The following is an 18,223-nucleotide window of genomic DNA, read 5'->3' as shown; positions in this document are numbered from 1 at the left end:
TATAGCTTTATCACATATACTTTTAGTTGGTCAATCTTGGGCGGTGGGTTCGTCCGCATCCTGTGCCATACCGTCCTCCCATCACGGGTTCTGGCATGGAAATTGCGGTACGTGCTCAGATGAGAGACCCCTTCAACCAGTCATGTCAGGTTGCTACCTTAGGTAATTGTAGTGCGAATAGCGTCGGGCTGGGAGACTGGAAACAGCAAGGTCGTTCCTGTTACACGCAGGAGGGGAAATTCTAGAAGATTGCGAACCGCGGAGCTGCGACTCCTTGGTCGGCTGTCATGGGAAGCCGGAACAAGGGAGATCCATCTCCTGATTTCCGTTAGTATATAAGGTACTGTAGCGGATATGGCAACGTAAGTATGTATGTAATAAGTGTGCTCACATCTCTACTGAATCCACTAACGGCACCCCGAAATTGGAGGCACTCTACCATTGCTTGTTCGCGTACATGTACGCATCTCCTTGCATGTAGAGGCTGACTCGACTGAGTAAGCAAGAGGAGATAAATGCGTTCCTGTACTGCCTGGGCCAACTCCCCGCCTTTGAAACATAAATACATGGTTAAGGTTAGGCTCCCGAGTACATCGCCGATGCCCCAAGGGCTGTGATATCTAGGTCAGGTACTACAAGATCTCGCGGCATTACGTAGCTGGCTTGATGGCGGCTTGTCCTCGCCGGCGTGCATTGGAATCCGTCCGGCTCTCGGGAGTTCATTGTTTTGATCGGTGGCGGATGTTTCAGCTGTCTCTATGAAAAAGTTTGATATCCTCCCACCGAGACATCCCATTTTCTGTAAAGCTTCACTTCTATCTCCAAGAGATGCCCTCGCTCATATGCCGTTGCTGGGGCAAATGCATGCTGTTGCTATGGAAATGCCAACTCAAGAGCATACCTACATAGTCAATGTATTGGGATCATAAAATGTACCATATATATCCTAGTACCCACTACCACGCCTTACCCTGCCTGCCACTTACCCGCCAGCTCTTGTGCAATCGTTCGAATGGGCTAAGTGGATGTAAGAAGATTGGTAGCGGAGAAATCCCTGTGATGCCCGTGGCTTGTGGGCTTGGAATACAAAATATTCGAATCTGCCATATACCCCTCAACGCTGAGTGCGGCTCCTGGGCCTCGCTTTCTCCTCGTACATCTAAGGGAGTGCGCAGTCACAGCCATTGCGTTATTTGCCTAGGCTGTCCGTGTTGGCCGGTGTGTCAATGCTTGATGTCTGACGCATTGATCAGACGAGGCCACAGCAGTATGTACCTCGCCTCGTGTCGGACGAGGATTTGGCTGGTGCTTACTTTATTCTCATGACGTCAAGCTCGATGAGCCGGTGTTTTGCCTTGAACGGGTGGCATCATGTATATACTTATATAACTTTTCATGGATTTAAAATAGCCATCAATTGTTGGTGGTCCATTCTGCTACATAGCAACGGCCTTCGACAGCTCACTGGCCATGTCAATCCTACATGTATGTTGTAAAGCCTGGGAGGTCAGATGAAGATTACCATTCATCTACTTTATAAAATCTAACCGATAACTCCGCTTCCTATGCATCGCATGCAAACCCGAATCAGAACCTACAAGAGATCGAGGTGGCACCTACAGATCTTTAGAGCGCAGCTTCTTCAGCCTTGTCGCACCCTCATAGACCCCACGGTCTACGGCGGCAGCTACCGTCAACGTGCCACCAATGACAGCACAGATGCCCGTGAGGAAACCAGAGAATGTTTTCACACGCTCCTCGCGGTTGACAACCTTCATTGGGGAAATGTCCTGGGGTTTTGTCAGCGTCCACTCGTGTTGGGCTGTGTTCTGGGAACTTACATAGGAGAAGAAGACTCCAGGAATGCCACCTTGTGCGTGTTTTCGCTCTTTGTGGCCCTCGGCAGCATCGTCGCCACCAGCAAGACTTCTCTTGTGGCTGGTAACCGAGTACTGGTGAGTCTCCAAGCTGCCATCAAAAGCTTGTCCCAGGTTTCCAAGCCAAGTGCCGTCGTCATTTCGCTGGCTACCTTGTTTCCAGCCCAGGGGCATGTAAGAAGTAGGCACAACCTTGACAAAGTACATGAAGTTGAAGTTGGGATCCTCGGTGGACTGTTTGACGCCGTCTAGCGGGTTCAAGTGATGGTTCGTCCAGGGGATGTTCTTGACACTCTTCTTGGCGATGTCTTCGGGGAGTTGGGGTCCGAAGCGCAGATGGTGGATGGTGTGTTCAAAAGAATGGCCAATGCCGGCCGGGTCATCCCAGTAGTTCTTCAGGTCATGAACGTGCATGTTCATATTGCTGAAGCTCCTGCCGGGGGCGAAGTGAAAGTTTCCAATGACCTTGTTGACCCGCAGACCACCTTCGATACGGCAACCTTCGCGTCGCTGCTCCTCCAGCTTCTCAGAGTAGTGTTCTCGTTCGCACTGCTCAACGTTCTCGCCACGGCCAAAAGCCCATGATGCCTGCGCATAGGCTTCTCGGACTTCGTCGCAAGTGCTGCAGCAGCCGGCCTTGGCAGCATTACCCGGAGCGGGTGCGCCGTAGCAGGGACCGCAGTAGTCGGGATCAAGATGTTGCGCAGCCTCGTCGGCGGAATGGCTGGGTGTTTGTCGTCAGCAATGTGCCAAGCAAGCGTGCCTGCGCAGATATGTATGTATGGTATGGACTTACAGCGCCAGAGCCTTGACATCAATCACACCACCACCTTGCTGAGCAGGTTGAAGCCTGACCTTGCTGACTCCATGCATGACCCCATGTTGTTGTTCTCCAGAAACGTCCATGACATCCAAGGTAAGGAGTTCGCAAGGTATCTTAGGGAAGGTGATGTTCATATGGATCTCCATTCGCTCTCCTGTTGTCGCATTATTAGCAGTTGCTGCGTTTGGGACGGTCCTCGCCTGCCAGGCCACGTACCTCTTCCCTTGTCGACAACGAGCTCTGGGTGGATCACTACCCTCCTATAGTCAGCCCATTCTCCTAAGGCGAGGTAGAGTACGACGATCAAGGAGACGATGGTGACGATGCCGCCCGACGTAGTTCGTATCCTCGCATCCTCGACGGTCTTGGTAAAGGCGTCGAGCCTAGTGAATCTCGATTTGGCAGCCATTGCGAGTTTGGAGTTAGGAAGGATGGAGCTCAAGGGCGCACAAGGCAAGCAATCGAACGACGGCAAGCTGCGAAACGCAGCGGCTGCTGAGTGAAATCAATGGGATCAGGGACGAATTGAGTAAGGGAAACAGAGGCAATTCCAGTACTACCGTGAACACGGCATTTGGATCAGATGGCTTGATACCTCGGAGTGAGTTCTATTCCAACCTGGGGTTGTGTCGTCGAGATATTCTCGGAGATGTCGATCTGGTGGCAAGTTCCCGAAGCCAGCAAGCAAAGCAAATCCACCCACGCTCAAGTCAAGTTGAATCGATAATGTGTGTCAAGCATGTAAGAAAGTACTCCCGGACGCGCCAAAGAACACCTTTCGTTTTTCAGGGACCGCGGCTTAGCTTGGGGGGTGGGTCCACGGGGCCCATAAAAGATGCCAGCTTCGGCTTAGTGACGCTTATCTAATGCACTCCTACCCCAAAGCCCCCTATCAAAGGCCCAATCAATTGACATTCAATTGCCTTGTGCATACCTACATCAGAAGTAAAGTAAAAAAAATAGATGATACACCCCCAAATGTATGGGCAATAAGAACATCAAAATCTAAGCAGTATAACAGCGCCAAATTCTACTTTAAAAATTCAGAAAAAAAATTGAATTTGATACTTTATTCTTTTCTAAATGATTCTGGGATTTTTCCTTATTTTTCGAACACTTCGTACGGGCGAAAGCGCTTTTTGAAAAGGTAGCTGCTCTGGTGCTGTATGGGAGCGTAGAGTGGGGAGTATCATCCTTTTTTAACTTGGCTTCTGCCTATATGTACCTTAGCATGGAACATCAACTACTTGGGAATGTCGGTCCGAAGTCGATGGGTGAACTGGTTGTTCAACCTGAACTGTTTCAAGACCAAGAAGCGGCTATAAATGCATACGCTCATCATGGAGAAGGTCCTCGATTGGTGGATAGCCATGACGGTTGTTGTTGGGGTGTATATTGGTTGTCCATACTACCTATAGGTACAAGTCATTGCCATCGTCACATCCGTCCACAGGGCCCAACAGGCTATCTGGGGTTGAACTAAGTATGTCGACCACTCCGGTGTCATGCCTCACGCGAGGCCTGGCGTACGACCGTGACCTCGGTCTTTCGTACGATGCCTAGTCCCTCGAGGATGTTCTCCTGGCTTTCTGCCGCTTTGGACCCAGTGATATCAATCTCCCGCTCAGCGTGGCTGCTGGGGCATTGCAAACCGTCCTCGCCGCCTACTCCTCCATCTCTCCAAGTATTCAATGCATAAGCAGAGTTCCTCCCATACTTGTTGTCAGCCCCTGTCGTGCCCCGTCGGGTCTTTTCTGAAAAGTACTTCAAGAGCGGTGCGAGCGTCGGGATGCATGTCACGATGATACCCAGGTTGTTCTCGATCGTTGACCACATGATGAGCTTGGCAGAGTCGAGGTAGTTGGCAAGGCTCTTGATCGTCTGAATGCGGAACATCTGGATAATGGTTATGAAGATGCCGAGGGCAAACAGGCAGAGGAGCACCACCTTTTTGCGTTTCTGGATCTTGGACGCATACAAGGTTGGGAAGGGGAGCACCATGCTTCCAGGTGATAGTCAGCATCGCCGGCTCGGTAGACACAGCATCTCTGGTGGTCACTTACACCAAAATATCCAAAACGATCGTCATAGCGGCCACGGTGGTATAGAAAGGAACAGCCTCTATACAGTGGCCGTGGGTGATAGCTGGGTCCCATTGCTTGGCGATCTGTCGGTTATTAGTCGGGTGTGGCACGTATACGGCTCGAGTGGCACATACCGGAGTGCAAAGGTTGATCTGTACCACCAAGAAGGAGGCATGGAATACGACACACACGATGGAGATTATGACTGTTAAGAACTTCCAGATCCCCTGTGGCAGAAATCGGAAATAAGATAGCAACAGGCTGAGCTTAAAGGAGAGAATACTGGTGATGTAGCTGCAACCAAGCCGTCAGTACGCTGTTTTGAAGAGGGTACGAAAGTCACTTACAAGGGAGCGCCTATATATTGCAGCTGTTTTCTGTGAGCGGCGTTCTCAGATCATCGAGATGGAATAGAACAGCATACCAGTCCAAAGTTATACAAGTTTTCCGGCGGCATGTCATGGACATTCTGCAAGCCCAGGCCCCATCTTGTTTCTGGAAGTTCCGGGTGAGTCATCACGGCATATAAGGGAGATGCTACACATCAAGCATTCAGGATACTTACGGATGACGGTGACTACTGCGAAGCCACATGATGCCAACTGAGATGGTGTTAATAACGGGTCAAGTCGTACATAGACAAGAACCACCACATACCCAACCTAAAGCGATGACCACATCGTCTTAAGTTTAATCGTTAGTATTGTACATACTACAGACCCGCCTGTTGAACGGAATAGAAACTTACCAAAACCGCTGGCTTTAACCAATACCACCCTGGCATAGGCCCGGAGGATTACACTGACGAGCGAAATCGATGTGAATAGCAACGCTACGACCGAGATCCAAATGGCATCCGTGGGTGCGTCGCCTTCTGCATTGAATGTCCAAGACATCGTGAAGCTGCTTGAGACGTTCTCAGAGCGTCGTTTCGTCCGTACTTGGGTGCTGGAAGAGGTTCCAGGAGAATGTGAATGTCAAGATTGACCTTAACAATACCGCTAGTCAACCAGCCTTCCTGAGACCTACGATAAAAGTAGATAGTAGAAGTTTCAAAGTTCGAGTACAACAAAGTGTAGAAGCCTAGAAGGGAAACACATGCAGACCAGCACCGCTAATGAAAGTGGCACAGTATGACGTCTAATACAGGCGATACTGATTTATCCTTCTCCATCTCGAGAGATATCGAGTGTTAAAAAGCAGCAAAGCAGTGTCTCCCTCCCACATGGAAGGACAAAGTTTCTATGACAGTGACTACTACATGTACGAGGACTAATAAGGTCAAGGGCAGAAGGCAAAGCCTGCTCCTTATTTCCTATTCTGGGGCACCTGAAGGCCCTGGGTAATGTGGAATCAGAGATATCGTCGCCGACAAGACCCATGCCACCCATAAGCCTCGGAGTGCCCCCGATCCGACGAGATCATCCAGCTGCTCGACCACATAGCGGTCAATACAAAGGCCGTCGACAGCTGGTCTGCCTACCCGACACTGAGCGTCGACGACAGATTCCATCAAGACGATCTTGGTGTAAATTACAAGCACACTGTTTGATTGCATGCTCATCGAGATTCACATAGAGCAACGCAGTAGAGCGTCTAGGTATCTTAGTACACCGAGGCTGTAGCGGAGAAGATTCGAGGGCCAGTGATATACCAGGCCCTCACGTATCGACCATTGTCGCGAGCCACGCAGGCGGGGGACAAAAAAGACACTGTAAACACGCCTCACCAAAGTACCCTTCGAATACTACTAGTATTCTCACAGCTCCCCACGACTTATAATAAAGGCTTAAAAAATCTTAAAAAATACGCTTAATAATCTTAATATATTAAATATTAACACAATAGTTTTTCCTTATTTTTAAATCCTTAAAGTTGGGCGAGTATCTTACGTTAAAGCTCATACTCAGATTTGCAGTGTCCTTTTTTTTTGTCCACCGCCTGCCACGATCATATCAAAGATGGGATGTGACAAGGGGTGTCCACTCTGGGAACCCACGTGGTTCTGCACGTGGCGGATACCAAACTGCTGGGTCACATCCGCCGTAGTAATTGCAATAGTCGGGCATCCCGCATTTACGCGAGTCATGTGCTACAAAACGAGGTAACTCATCTGCCGATCTTTGCCCTCGTAATAGTGTTGCAGTGCTTTACCCTGGCAATGGAAACTTTCCGATAGACAATCGTCGCACTGTCTTCCTTAGTGCCATAGCCTATTAACCTTAGCAGCTTCGAGATGGATATCGGGATGTGTGTGTGTGTGTGGTAAACTTATTGTTGTTTAGTCTTCACTCGGAAGAAAGACTGCCCCAGCAGGAGAGGCCATCATGACATTCGGGATTGCGATACTATTGTTCTCCTTACTTACGTATCAGCTGAAAAGGACTGAATGATATGTGAGAACCGGTCTAGGCCCGAAAAGACAGACTCGAACGGTTGTGGAAGGCAATTCGCCTACCCCATGTCTTACCCACCCACCATGTCATCTTGGGTACGGGTCCCAGTCCAATAGATCGGCAGCACCCAAGCCGCCCTCCACCGCAGTGTCCAGACGAGGGACTTCAGAAGCGGGTGTAAGTCCGCACTCGTACTCACTGACCGATAGTAGAGCCACTCATCGAGGCCCTTGATTGAACTGCCGTCCGGGTTTACACATTCTGATGCCCAAATACCGTATAAGCTGTGCCACTGGCCTGCACGGAGTTATACTACATACCCCGGACGCACCGCGCTCTAGGTTGCATGCCGAGATATGTCAAAAGAGAACAAAGTTCCTCGTGGCCGATCGCAATGCAACGCTTACTCTTCTCAAGCGCGTCCATTCGTTTTCCCCTCTCATCTTGTGGTCTTGGCCACTCGCCTCTCTTTATTGCTAATATTTCGTGCTCGCCAGCATGAAGCTCCTTTTTGGCTTGCTAGCCGTCGTCCAGGTCGCCACTGCAGTATCGCGTTGCCATAGTGCCACCACCATAGGGACAGCAAACAGCTGCAAATGCTTCCCCGGAGACAGCTGCTGGCCTGCGCCTGCAGAGTGGGATAAGTTGAACAGCACTATTGGGGGTCGTCTAGTGAAGACAGTCCCCCCTTGGCGCACCTTGCCATGGGTCAGATTATGATGCAGAAGTTTGCGAAAACCTGCAGCAGCAATGGCAGTTCGAGGAAGTCCAGTTAGTTTGCCTTCCCCATGCTTGAGCTCACCGTCTATCGTATGCTAATGTTGGAGGCAGCATGAGCTCCTCTTCTTCGGTAATGGCGCCGTTCTTCGCCAATCAGAGCTGTGACCCTTTCCAGCCCAAGTCTCGTCCCTGCGAGCTGGGCAACTACGTCCGCTATGCCGTCAACGCCACTGGTGTCGATGACATCAAGGCTGCTGTTGCCTTTGCCAAGGACAGGAACATCCGATTCGTCATCCGCAATACTGGCCACGACTATCTCGGACGTTCGACAGGTGCCGGCGCACTTGCTGTGTGGACTCACTACCTCAAGGACATCCAGTTCCTCGACAGCAATGACCAAGGATACCAAGGAAAGGCCGTCAAGCTCGGTGCCGGTGTTCAAGGTTTTGACATTTTGGAAGCTGGCCGTGACAAGGGGCTAGTCGTTGTGGGAGGCGAATGCCCTACCGTTGGCATTGCAGGTCAGTAATACTATCACGCGTTGTTCTTGGCTGCAGGGCTCACACTGTCGGGAAGTTCTCGTGGCCAACATCTTTGGCTCTCCACAAGTCCGTATATGCTAACGTAAGCTCAACTTGTAGGTGGATATGCCCAAGGAGGCGGTCATTCTGCTCTCAGCACCTCATTTGGGTTAGCCGCGGATAATGTCCTGTCCTGGGAGGTCGTTACCGCTGATGGAACCTTCTTGAAGGCCAGCCGAACCGAGAACCCGGATCTGTTCTGGGCTCTCAACGGGGGTGGCGGTGGCACTTTTGGCGTGGTTGTTTCAATGACTGCCAAGGCCTTCCCGGACGCCACGATCGGTGGAGCTACGCTGTCCTTCTATACGGAGAACAACCCGAAAGAGAGCTTCTACGAGGCCATTCAGGCCTTCCACGAGGCGTTGCCGGCTATGGTTGATGCTGGGTCCATGGTGGTCTACTACTTCACCGACAGTTTCTTCATGATCTCACCCCTCAACGCCTATAACAAGACAAAGGGGGAGGTTGAGACTATCATGCGACCCTTTGTCTCAGAGCTTGACTCTCTCGATATCAATTATACCGTGGCGTATAGCCAGTTTGATAGCTACTACGAGCACTACGACAACTACTTTGGTCCGCTGCCTCTCGGCAACATCCAGGTTGGAATTGCCCAGTACGGTGCGCGACTGATCCCTCGCTCTGTGGCGGCCGAGATATCTACGACCTGGCGAAGCATTATTGAGCAAGGAGCGACTTGGATCGGCGTCGGAACCGACGTCTCTTCCTTTGGAACCAGTGAAACCACGTCTGTTCATCCAGCGTGGCGCGACGCCCTTGTTCACACCACTCTTACCCTGCCCTGGAACTTTACAGCTCCTTGGGAAGAGATGGTTGCCCTGCAAGACCAGATGACGGAGAAGATCATGCCTGCAATTGAGGCAGCCACAGTTGGATCTGGCTCATACGGTAAAAGACCCCCGCTCGCACAAGCTCATGGCTGCATGGTAGCGCGCCAGATGAAGATTGCTAATGGCGGATTTTAGCCAACGAGGGCGATTGGCGCCAACCCAATTTCCAGGACACCTACTGGGGATCCAATTACCAGAGGCTGCTAGCTATCAAGCAGAAATTCGACCCTGCCAACTTCTTCTACGCTACAGTCGGAGTAGGAAGTGAGGCCTGGAAGGTTTCAGAAGATGGTCGACTGTGTCCAGCGTAAGTTCGTGTCTGCATCTTCATCGGTGCTCAAGCACTAACCAAACAACTAGAGCGGGTAGCCAACCAGAGGATATCGGGAGGCATGATCTCCGCGCGGTACTATCATAGTAGTCCACCCTTGAGCATGACAACTACTTGATCGATAATAGATGTTGTCCCCCTGAGTCAAGTTTGGCATTTACTCGCATGACTAAAGTAGATAAGATGCCACGTATATTGTAGTCTTAGATGTTTATATACCTTACCCAAAAGTTTTAATACAAAAATAGTTGATTTGACTTTAGTGACGGCTTTTTCGTTGTAGTGCCAAGTCACTGCTCTAAGAATATATCACCGGGACGAAAGCCGATGACGACGCCGACAAGCCGAAGCCGATGTGTCAAGTGAGATGACCGACGGCATCGGCTTGTTGGCTTCGCTACCCAACCAGGTTGAAAGGAGATAGGAGTACGGTTACTGCAAGAAAGCACATAGGCTGGTCAAATAATGTAGTGTAAGCTGACAGGACGGGCAGTGACTCAGATAAACCTGACCCACTGTACGGATAGCCCAGTCACAACAAGTATGATATGATTGGTATATAAGGTACAGGATGAATTCACCCAAGAGACTTGTACGACAGATATTTGTATACAGGTATTGTACCCAGTAGTTAGTCACGCAAAGACTCGGACTTGCACTTTTATTTATCCCAACATCCCCGTCATCTGCTTACAATGGCGACTCTGCAAACAGAACCCGCCAGTGGCGCCTTTCCAGCTCGCATCGTGACAACTCCCATATGCTATCTCCGGCCCTATGACCTGAGGGACGCCCCTGCCGCATCCTTGTTGGCGAACGACGCCGAGGTGGTCCGTTTCCTGCGTGACCGATTTCCCCACCCCTACACACTGGAGGACTCGCACACGTTCATCAAGTCGACGCTGGAAGCGAAGCCCGTTCTCGATTTCGCCGTCTTCGCTACGCCGAACGGCGGCGGCGAAGGGGAAGACGGCGAGGGGGAGTTCGCGGGCGGCATGGGCCTGACACCGGGCCGCGACGTCCGGTCCCGCACCTGGGAGCTTGGGTATTGGATAGGGCAGAAGTTCTGGGGCCAGGGCATCGCGACCACGGCGGTCCAGGCGTTTGTGCGCTGGGCCTTCCAGACGTTTCCCGAGCTGCATCGGCTCGAGGCTGAAGTTTATCAGATGAACGCCGGGAGCATGCGGGTCTTGGAGAAGGCCGGGTTCACCAAGGATGGCGTGATGCGCGGTGCCGTCTGCAAAAAGGGCGTGGTCATGGTAAGTGGTCCCCAGGGCTTCCGAGTCCCTGCTCAGCCGACCCTCATTCACTATGGAACGACGCTGACTTAAGATCACCTGTTAGGATGCGCATGTGTATGGACTGCTTCGGGACGACGTGGATGGACTGAAATGAAATACACGGGGACAACCAGATTGGGAACGCCTTCCCATACGAATTGCAGCGAACCAGTTCTAGGTTTGGTACCGTACCGTAGGAGCTTCAGAAGGGTTACGCTTTACACAAATCTTAAGGTAGCCCGGAGGATAGACGAGGAGTCTACCTTGGTTGGTGTCACTTGCTTAACTAACCCGTCGTACAAATCACTCGCGCTCTCCTCGCTGCTGCGGTTGCGTTAAGCTGGAGCTTGTGAACATGGTTTGTGGAAGGGGCCTCATAGCGGTGGCACCTGACGGACCCGGGCAGTACACAACCAACTGTACTGTAAGGGTGAACCGCTCCACACTGATGGCGGCTTCACCATGTCGATCTAATACCTGTAGCAAGGAGCAATGAATGATGTGACAGAGCCGGGTAGATTTCCCAGCGATTGACGCCGTCTATTATGGCACAGTATACAAATACAGAGTGCTCTCATCAAGACCTGATGTCGTCCATAACCGTTACGTAACCTCGTCCCTTTCACGAGTCCACCTCCATCTGCTCCCCCTCTACAGTCTGCACACTGACGTACTTGCCAATTTCGTCCTTGGTGATGATCTTCTCGTTCAGAACCGCCGTAGTGCCCCGGGCGAACTTGTAGTTCTTGAGCTTCTGACTTCGCTCGTTGGGTTTGACGTAGCCTCTGTGTAGGGTAGTCTTGTCTGCTGTGATGACGGCGACATCCACGTTGGAACCGGATCCAAGATCGTTGAAGATACCAGCTTGGATGGCCTCTGAGCAGAGCTTCATGGCATCCTGCTGGGTCAGGGTGGGCTTCCACTGCGTCTCGAAAACGGACATGGCAGCTAAAGAGCCGGAACCCATGGTGACGTAAGGCAGCTTGTCCGTGCTTCCGTGGGCATGGACGGTGAAGAGATGGACTCCTGTAGGGTCCACACCAGCCACGACCAGGTAGGCGCCGATGTGTCCTTGGTATCGGAAGAGGTGCTGCTTCAGCAGGGTCATGCATGTGACGACACGAGGCTTCCGGCCGGTGGACAGGGAGTGAAGCTCGAGTTGGGAGGAGATGAGGGCGGTGGTGAATTCGGTATCCGCAGCAGTACCAGCACCGGCACACCAAATCTGGGGCGCTATGTAGTGAAGCTTCTCGCAGTTCTTGTCGGCAACGATGGGACCGCTCGTGGCTCGAGTATCGGCAGCGATCTGGCAGACAGGTCAGTTGGCCATTTGCCGCAGACTTTACGCAAGTGCGTGGAAGATGAGACCTACCACCACACCGCCATCGTATATGCAACCGACGATGGTGGTACCTGTGCTGGTGGCCTTGGGTAGAGGGACACCGCGCGCATGCAAGGCTGCATTGCGGTTGTAGTTGGAGAAGTCGAAGCCAGGCATGATGGCGGCTTCAAGGCTGGGTCACAGTACGATGAATTAAGCAGGCCGACACCCGGAGAGGGATGTCAAAGAGTATTCGGTGGATGGAGGATCGTGATGAAGCTGATTGTGTGGGCGTGGTGCTGTTCGGGTCAGCGCTTCGTCGACGGTTGGGTGGTGGTAATTGAATGCCTTCTCTATGTAGGTAGCGATGAGGCAGGCTTGGAACGCTGACGAACAGCTGGAGCTGCCTTGAAGCTCGGACACGCCCACTAAAAAGGCCTTGTACCCAGGTACTTACAGTTGCTAGCCTCCGCTCAATAGGTACTACCTCTGTTGATCGATTTGATTGATTGAAGATACTGGGGAGCTTACCTGGATTCAAGGTACAAAAAGGTACCCTCTCTGAGAGCTTGATGTTGAGTTCCTCATCCACGGCCTCGCTGGCGATGAGCATGCACTTACTTATTAATAATGATTATGATGCCCATACGCCTTTGATTTCAGCCCCCATTTCCGGCAGGTTAGGTACCTTTATTGAGTCGGGGGAACAACAGAAAGGCTCCGAGCTGCTGCTGGACGACAACATTCAAGGGAGGGCCCATTAAAAAGTGGCCTTGGCTTTTGATAGCTACCTTGCACTGGTAAAGGTCAGTCACGTCGTCGTCGCGATTACCTGCCTCTTACATTTACAACCTCTAATAATCCCATTTCATTCAGGGTCGATTTTTCTTACAAAGACCCTTTCCCTCCTTCTTCAACGCCCGCCACATTCCCACGAGCGACGTGATACGCGACAACCTCTCGTTCCTACCGATGCACATAAACCCCTTCTAGAAAGAGCACCTGGCCCTCTTGTCCAACACTGGGAACTTGTCAACAGGCATGGCTTTTGGCTTTGGGAACGTTGGCAATGCCCTGGGCCCCGGGCCAGCCCAAGGGACAGGAGCAGGATCTGTCAATCAAGGCCCGGACTTGGAACTTGTTTCCACCGAAACCCTCGGTTTTCTGTCCATAGCTGGCGACGCCAAAGTCCGCTTCACCTCTGCATGGTCTCCCGCCCCTGCTCAGAACGCCTCGCTCCTCACCATTGCTTCTTGGAAAGGCCTTGTTGCCGCAGCTGGCCCCGATGGCCTCACAATCGCGACCACCGAAAATGTGCGCAAAGCTTTTTCCGGCCCGAAAGACGGCGACAGCGATTTTCGATCATTCAACCCAGAGCTGAAGCTACCATTGCCCACGAGGATATGCCAACTCACCTTCACGTCGGACGAGAACTACTTGGTCCTCTCAGCCGAAAACGGTGGAGGTTTGGCTGTCTACGACGTCCAAAGCTCTCCTTCAGGGCTCGACCAGCCCTGCATTCGAGATCCCAACCAACGGGGAATCGCTAAGAGCCCTCATACCCAATCCAATGTCCGAGAGGGGGGAATTATGCGCTGTTGTCACAGACAAAGGCAACCTGCTCATAGCAGATATGAAGAGCAAGGACTTTGTTGCCGGGAAGAACGGCCAGATATTGAAGGACCAAGTCAGTTGCGTCGCCTGGAGTACCAAGGGCAAACAGCTGGTCGCTGGACTAGGCGACGGTACAATACAGCAGATGACGCCCACTGGCGACTTGAAGGCCACGATTCCTAAGCCTCCATCTCTGAATGAGAGCTTCTTTGGTATGTTTACACCACCACTCTTTCTCGTATAGGATGACTACTTACCGTGACAGTCTCATTCCTGGCCTGGTTGGAAAATGATTTATTCTTATCGATCCATGTCTCTACGGCGGAGCAACCACCTCATTCTTGTTATCACTTGATAACCCGCCAAGGCCCAAATTTCAACTACCAGAAGATGATGGATCCAGTCGATCCCTTCGGGAGCCCTAAAGTTCCTCATCATACAGCAGCACGTTTGAAGGATTCCCGACCCAAATCTGCAGGATCTTCTAGTCGTCTCCTCGACCGCAACCCCTGACATCGGTTTGATGTCTCGCTCTAAAACACCTCTGACCTCCGAGATGGATGCGGCTAAAATAACGGGCGTCTTCACAACCACAGAGCTCGCAGACGATTCCAAGCGTGCGACCTTGCCAATGGGAGAGAGCCTGGACAGTGGCTTGCCTGTGGGCGCGGCTCTCGATTTGTCGAGTAAAGAGCCTGTCTATAAGCCAATCCCCACTGATGAGATGGAGCAGTCCGCCGGTCCATTGCCAGGGTATTGGGTGCTCAACGATGAAGGCGTGCTATCGGCGTGGTGGATCATATATAACGAGTCGATTCGAGCAGGCACCACATACCGCAATCTGGTAGCTGCCGAGGCTAGTGCACCCGCAGCAGCTCAGCCAGCCCAGTCGAATGCATTTGGTGCGTCCAGCACCTCTTCTGGGATACAAGCTCAGCCAAACACGTCGAGCCCATTCGGCGCAGCCAATGCTTCAGCATTTGGGGCACCATCTAGCCTTAGCAAACCTGCTTTCGGTGGACCTTCGGCGTTGAGAGCCAAGTCATCGCCCTGGAGCTCGCAATCGGCAAGCTCAAGCACTGGCGGCGCTGCTTTCGGCTCGAGTTCTTTTGGGGGTCAACCTGCAGCCTCGGCCCCGAAGTTTGGAACTCCTTCATTTGGCCAGCAGTCAGGGATTGGGGCCAAAGTCTCTCCATGGGCTACAGCATCGACCGCTACAAACACACCTGCTTTTGGACAATCTGGATCTGCAAATGCAGGTATCGGATCTGCCACTTCGGCAGCCCCCTTCGGAAGTACGGCTGGAACAGCTAAACCGTCTGGCGGATTTGCCAGCTTCGCGAACCAGGGAGGTTTCGCGGCTCTCAGTAATAGTGGCGCCAAGAGTGGAACAAGTATCTTTGCCTCGAGCAAACCGACTGAAGCTTCTACGGAAACTAACAGCAGTACATCGTTCCCGCCGCCGAGTTCCAAACCAGCAGGCGCGTCGAATGCCTTCGGCTCCCAACCGTTCAAGCTTACTTCTAGTTTCCAGCCTGACCCCAATCAGAAGGCCGATGAGGGCTCCAAGGAAGCCTCTTCCGGGGGTATGTCCATGTTTGGGAGTGGATTTGCATCTGCTATTGGGGAAGCTGCCGCACCAAATAGCCCTGGCCCATTTGGAAGCAAGGAACAATCTACAACACCTACGACAACCCCAGCACCATCCAAGTTCTTCTCACAGACCGCCACAGCGCCCTCGGGCGGCGGTTTCTTTGGCCAACCCTCGAAGCCCACATCGAGCATATTCGGCGCCCCCCAAGGTCAAAGTTGAACCAGAATCGCCGAAGCCGCTCTCCGGGGTACCTGGCGCTCCTCTCCCCCCTGATTCTACCAGTAAGGCATCCTATCCTTTTGGCGAGTCATCATCCTCATCAACAACATCAGCAGGTTCTCCGGATTCCAGGAAATTACCTGAAGAAGCGCCACTACCTCCCAGTTTCCCAACTTCGAAGAGTAAGCCGGCAGAAAGATTACCTTTACCATCGAATTCCCCGCCTTCGCATGGTGACGACATTCCGTTCCCGCCTGATCCATCTACCAACAAGAAGGTATACGATGTTAAGTTTCCTCCTCTCCCCGGAGAAAAGGAAGAGCCCAAGCCCAAGCCCAAGCCTGAGGCGTCCGATGATGCGCCATTACCCCCTGATCCCACAACAAACAAAAAGATATACGATGTGAAGTTCCAACCAGTTCCGGGAGTCGCATCCCAGCCTGCAAAGCCATCCCAACCTGCAAGGCCGCGGTCTGTCTTTGATAGAGAACCCCCCAAATCAACTGGGTTGTTCATGTTTCCCACAAATCCACCGCCAGTCTCGGATAGTGAAGAAGATGACGAGTCGGATGAAGCTGAAGGGGAAGATGCCAGTGAAGCAGGCACCGAAGGCAGTGGTGTCGATGTCGCTAAAGATCTGAGCCCGCCTCCGGGAAGCAAGGACAGCAAAGACAAATCACCAGGGTTCACCCCTCAGAGCTCTTTCGACGGATTGGGTGGCAGTTTCTCGACAATATCTCGCCCAGAACCCGAGCGGAAATCCCTGTTCGGTAACACAGGGCAAGGGATACCAACGTTCCCACAACCCAATCCCATCAGCCCCCGTTCACCAAGTCCAATACGTGGGGCCATCCCATCCAGGGTAATGGGAAGCGAACAAACCAGGTCGTTCAGTGCCCCGGGATGGCATCGCAGCTCCTGGGTGCGTCGCAGAAAACACAGAGTCGGCCAATCAGTGGACGAGAAAGTGTTGCAGTCGATTCGCACATAGAGCAACAGCGTAAGGCGCGAGAGAGAAAGGAAGCCGAGGAGGCACAATTATTGGTCGATAAAGAAGATGAGCGGAAACAAGAACTGCTTAGCGCTAGCATCAAGCCGACTCTGGACCTCGACGAGTTCATCGCACACGCCGGCCCAGCCCCAGCTGCCGACAATAATATCCCTGCTCAAGTTGAAGCAGTGTATCGCGATATCAACGCGATGATCGATACGCTAGGGCTCAATGGGCGGTCCCTTGCCAACTTTATTGCCGGCCACTCCGAAGCGCTCCGGCATGAGAGGCGTGAAAAGGAAGATTTATCCAACTCCGAGGATTGGACCATTGGCGAGCTCGAGGATTTGAGTAGGATCATTTCAAGAGACTTGGCCCATGACTTGAGAGAGGCTCGCATCACCGATGCCGAGGACAAGGTGGCGGAATGTCAAGACTTGCTGCGGGACCTCGTCCGCGACCGTTGCAAGCGCAATGATCTCCAGAAGATTATCCACACTCGCTTTGACCCTGATCAAGCCACTGCAAACCGAGCTCTGCCCTTGACGACTGAGCAGGCAGGCCGACAGGGTGACCTTCGACGGGATCTAGCCCACTTTACCAGGCTTTTGGCCGAGACGGAAGAGAGCCTTACTATGCTAAGAGCAAAAATCGCGGCGGCCGGCGGTGCCAATGGCAAGGGCGGCCCTGTGCCTACGATAGACGCCGTAGTACGTACCATCGCCAAGATGACGGCCATGGCCGAGAAGCGCAGTGGCGATGTTGATCTGTTGGAGAACCGGATGCGTTCCCTGCGATTCGCGTCGCCAGGCACTCTGAACTTCGGCTCCAGCACCCGGAGCCGCGAGGGCTCCCCCTTTAGCACGCCCAAGAAGCAGTTTACCTCGTCCTTCATGTTCTCGCCCGACAGATTGTTTCGCGAGGGCACGCCAGGCCATCATCCCCGCGCGAGCGCGATGCGCCATTCGCTCTCGGCGTCGGTGGCCAGCATCGGTGGCGGCATGTTCGCGGTGCCGCCGCGGAAGAAGATGAGCGGCTTTGGCGAAGTCGAGAAGAAGGCGGTCAAGGAGCGCCGGGCCCGCCGGTCCGTCGTTCTGGGCAAGGTCAGGAATGCGGTTGCGCAGAGAGGACCGGTCGCCATTGCGCTGGACGAAACAGATTGAGCGAATGGGGCCGAGAGAAAGGGACGGATATTTCATGCAACGATGACGACGTTAGACCAAAAACACCAAAATCTGTATCACAACATGTAGCAACATGTACCTGTAGTCTAGTTTTCCTGGACCAAAAAAGTAATAATGAACCAAGAACACATTGCGGATCTTTGGCGCCCATCGAATCACATTCGTGCCATTTCATTGCCTGTCTGATCTGGTAATGTCCATGTTATCAGAGTGAGCATCGGTTTCCATGCTCGATGACCTACTTTGTAGATAATGGGTGTCGTTTGCTATACCAGCCAGTCACTCGGCTTATCCGGGCAAAGGCTTGCCACACGATCATTCTTCTATGGTCATAGACCCAGACTACGGAGTTATGGA

General features: G+C 52.5%; 6 protein-coding genes across 6 annotated transcripts; 3 read left to right on the top strand and 3 right to left on the bottom strand.

Moving 5' to 3' along the window:
• Nucleotides 1-1,436: 1,436 nt before the first annotated feature.
• PG994_011279 (uncharacterized protein) lies at nucleotides 1,437-3,109 on the bottom strand (the record flags this gene model as incomplete). The annotated part of the gene is made up of 5 exons (XM_066862688.1): nucleotides 1,437-1,479; nucleotides 1,621-1,790; nucleotides 1,842-2,601; nucleotides 2,674-2,854; nucleotides 2,917-3,109. The coding sequence occupies 5 exons, from the start codon at nucleotides 3,107-3,109 to the stop codon at nucleotides 1,437-1,439; spliced, it is 1,347 nt and encodes a 448-aa protein (XP_066711798.1).
• Nucleotides 3,110-4,203: 1,094 nt separating this feature from the next.
• PG994_011278 (uncharacterized protein) lies at nucleotides 4,204-5,680 on the bottom strand (the record flags this gene model as incomplete). Its single annotated transcript, XM_066862687.1, has 8 exons — nucleotides 4,204-4,702; nucleotides 4,764-4,867; nucleotides 4,919-5,078; nucleotides 5,132-5,154; nucleotides 5,209-5,279; nucleotides 5,350-5,386; nucleotides 5,442-5,467; nucleotides 5,533-5,680. 8 exons carry the CDS (start codon nucleotides 5,678-5,680, stop codon nucleotides 4,204-4,206), a joined length of 1,068 nt encoding a protein of 355 aa, XP_066711797.1.
• A 2,332-nt stretch (nucleotides 5,681-8,012) lies between these two features.
• PG994_011277 (uncharacterized protein) lies at nucleotides 8,013-9,750 on the top strand (the record flags this gene model as incomplete). The annotated part of the gene is made up of 4 exons (XM_066862686.1): nucleotides 8,013-8,421; nucleotides 8,542-9,390; nucleotides 9,468-9,639; nucleotides 9,693-9,750. 4 exons carry the CDS (start codon nucleotides 8,013-8,015, stop codon nucleotides 9,748-9,750), a joined length of 1,488 nt encoding a protein of 495 aa, XP_066711796.1.
• A 608-nt stretch (nucleotides 9,751-10,358) lies between these two features.
• On the top strand, nucleotides 10,359-11,058 carry PG994_011276 (Acetyltransferase; the record flags this gene model as incomplete). The annotated part of the gene is made up of 2 exons (XM_066862685.1): nucleotides 10,359-10,922; nucleotides 11,008-11,058. The coding sequence occupies 2 exons, from the start codon at nucleotides 10,359-10,361 to the stop codon at nucleotides 11,056-11,058; spliced, it is 615 nt and encodes a 204-aa protein (XP_066711795.1).
• Nucleotides 11,059-11,565: 507 nt separating this feature from the next.
• Nucleotides 11,566-12,441, bottom strand: PG994_011275 (uncharacterized protein; the record flags this gene model as incomplete). The annotated part of the gene is made up of 2 exons (XM_066862684.1): nucleotides 11,566-12,249; nucleotides 12,316-12,441. The coding sequence occupies 2 exons, from the start codon at nucleotides 12,439-12,441 to the stop codon at nucleotides 11,566-11,568; spliced, it is 810 nt and encodes a 269-aa protein (XP_066711794.1).
• Nucleotides 12,442-13,305: 864 nt separating this feature from the next.
• Nucleotides 13,306-17,845, top strand: PG994_011274 (nucleoporin; the record flags this gene model as incomplete). The annotated part of the gene is made up of 6 exons (XM_066862683.1): nucleotides 13,306-13,729; nucleotides 13,872-14,090; nucleotides 14,144-14,159; nucleotides 14,335-15,464; nucleotides 15,526-16,613; nucleotides 16,691-17,845. The coding sequence occupies 6 exons, from the start codon at nucleotides 13,306-13,308 to the stop codon at nucleotides 17,843-17,845; spliced, it is 4,032 nt and encodes a 1,343-aa protein (XP_066711793.1).
• Between the last annotated feature and the right edge of the window lie 378 nt (nucleotides 17,846-18,223).

The sequence above is a fragment of the Apiospora phragmitis genome, assembly GCF_038363925.1.
Source record: "Apiospora phragmitis strain CBS 135458 chromosome Unknown utg000010l:1.0-9815664.0:1.0-9183399.0, whole genome shotgun sequence".
Lineage (NCBI taxonomy): Eukaryota > Fungi > Ascomycota > Sordariomycetes > Amphisphaeriales > Apiosporaceae > Apiospora > Apiospora phragmitis.
The sequence above is the reverse complement of the archived record's forward strand: the minus strand, read 5'-3'. Positions and strand labels throughout refer to the sequence as shown.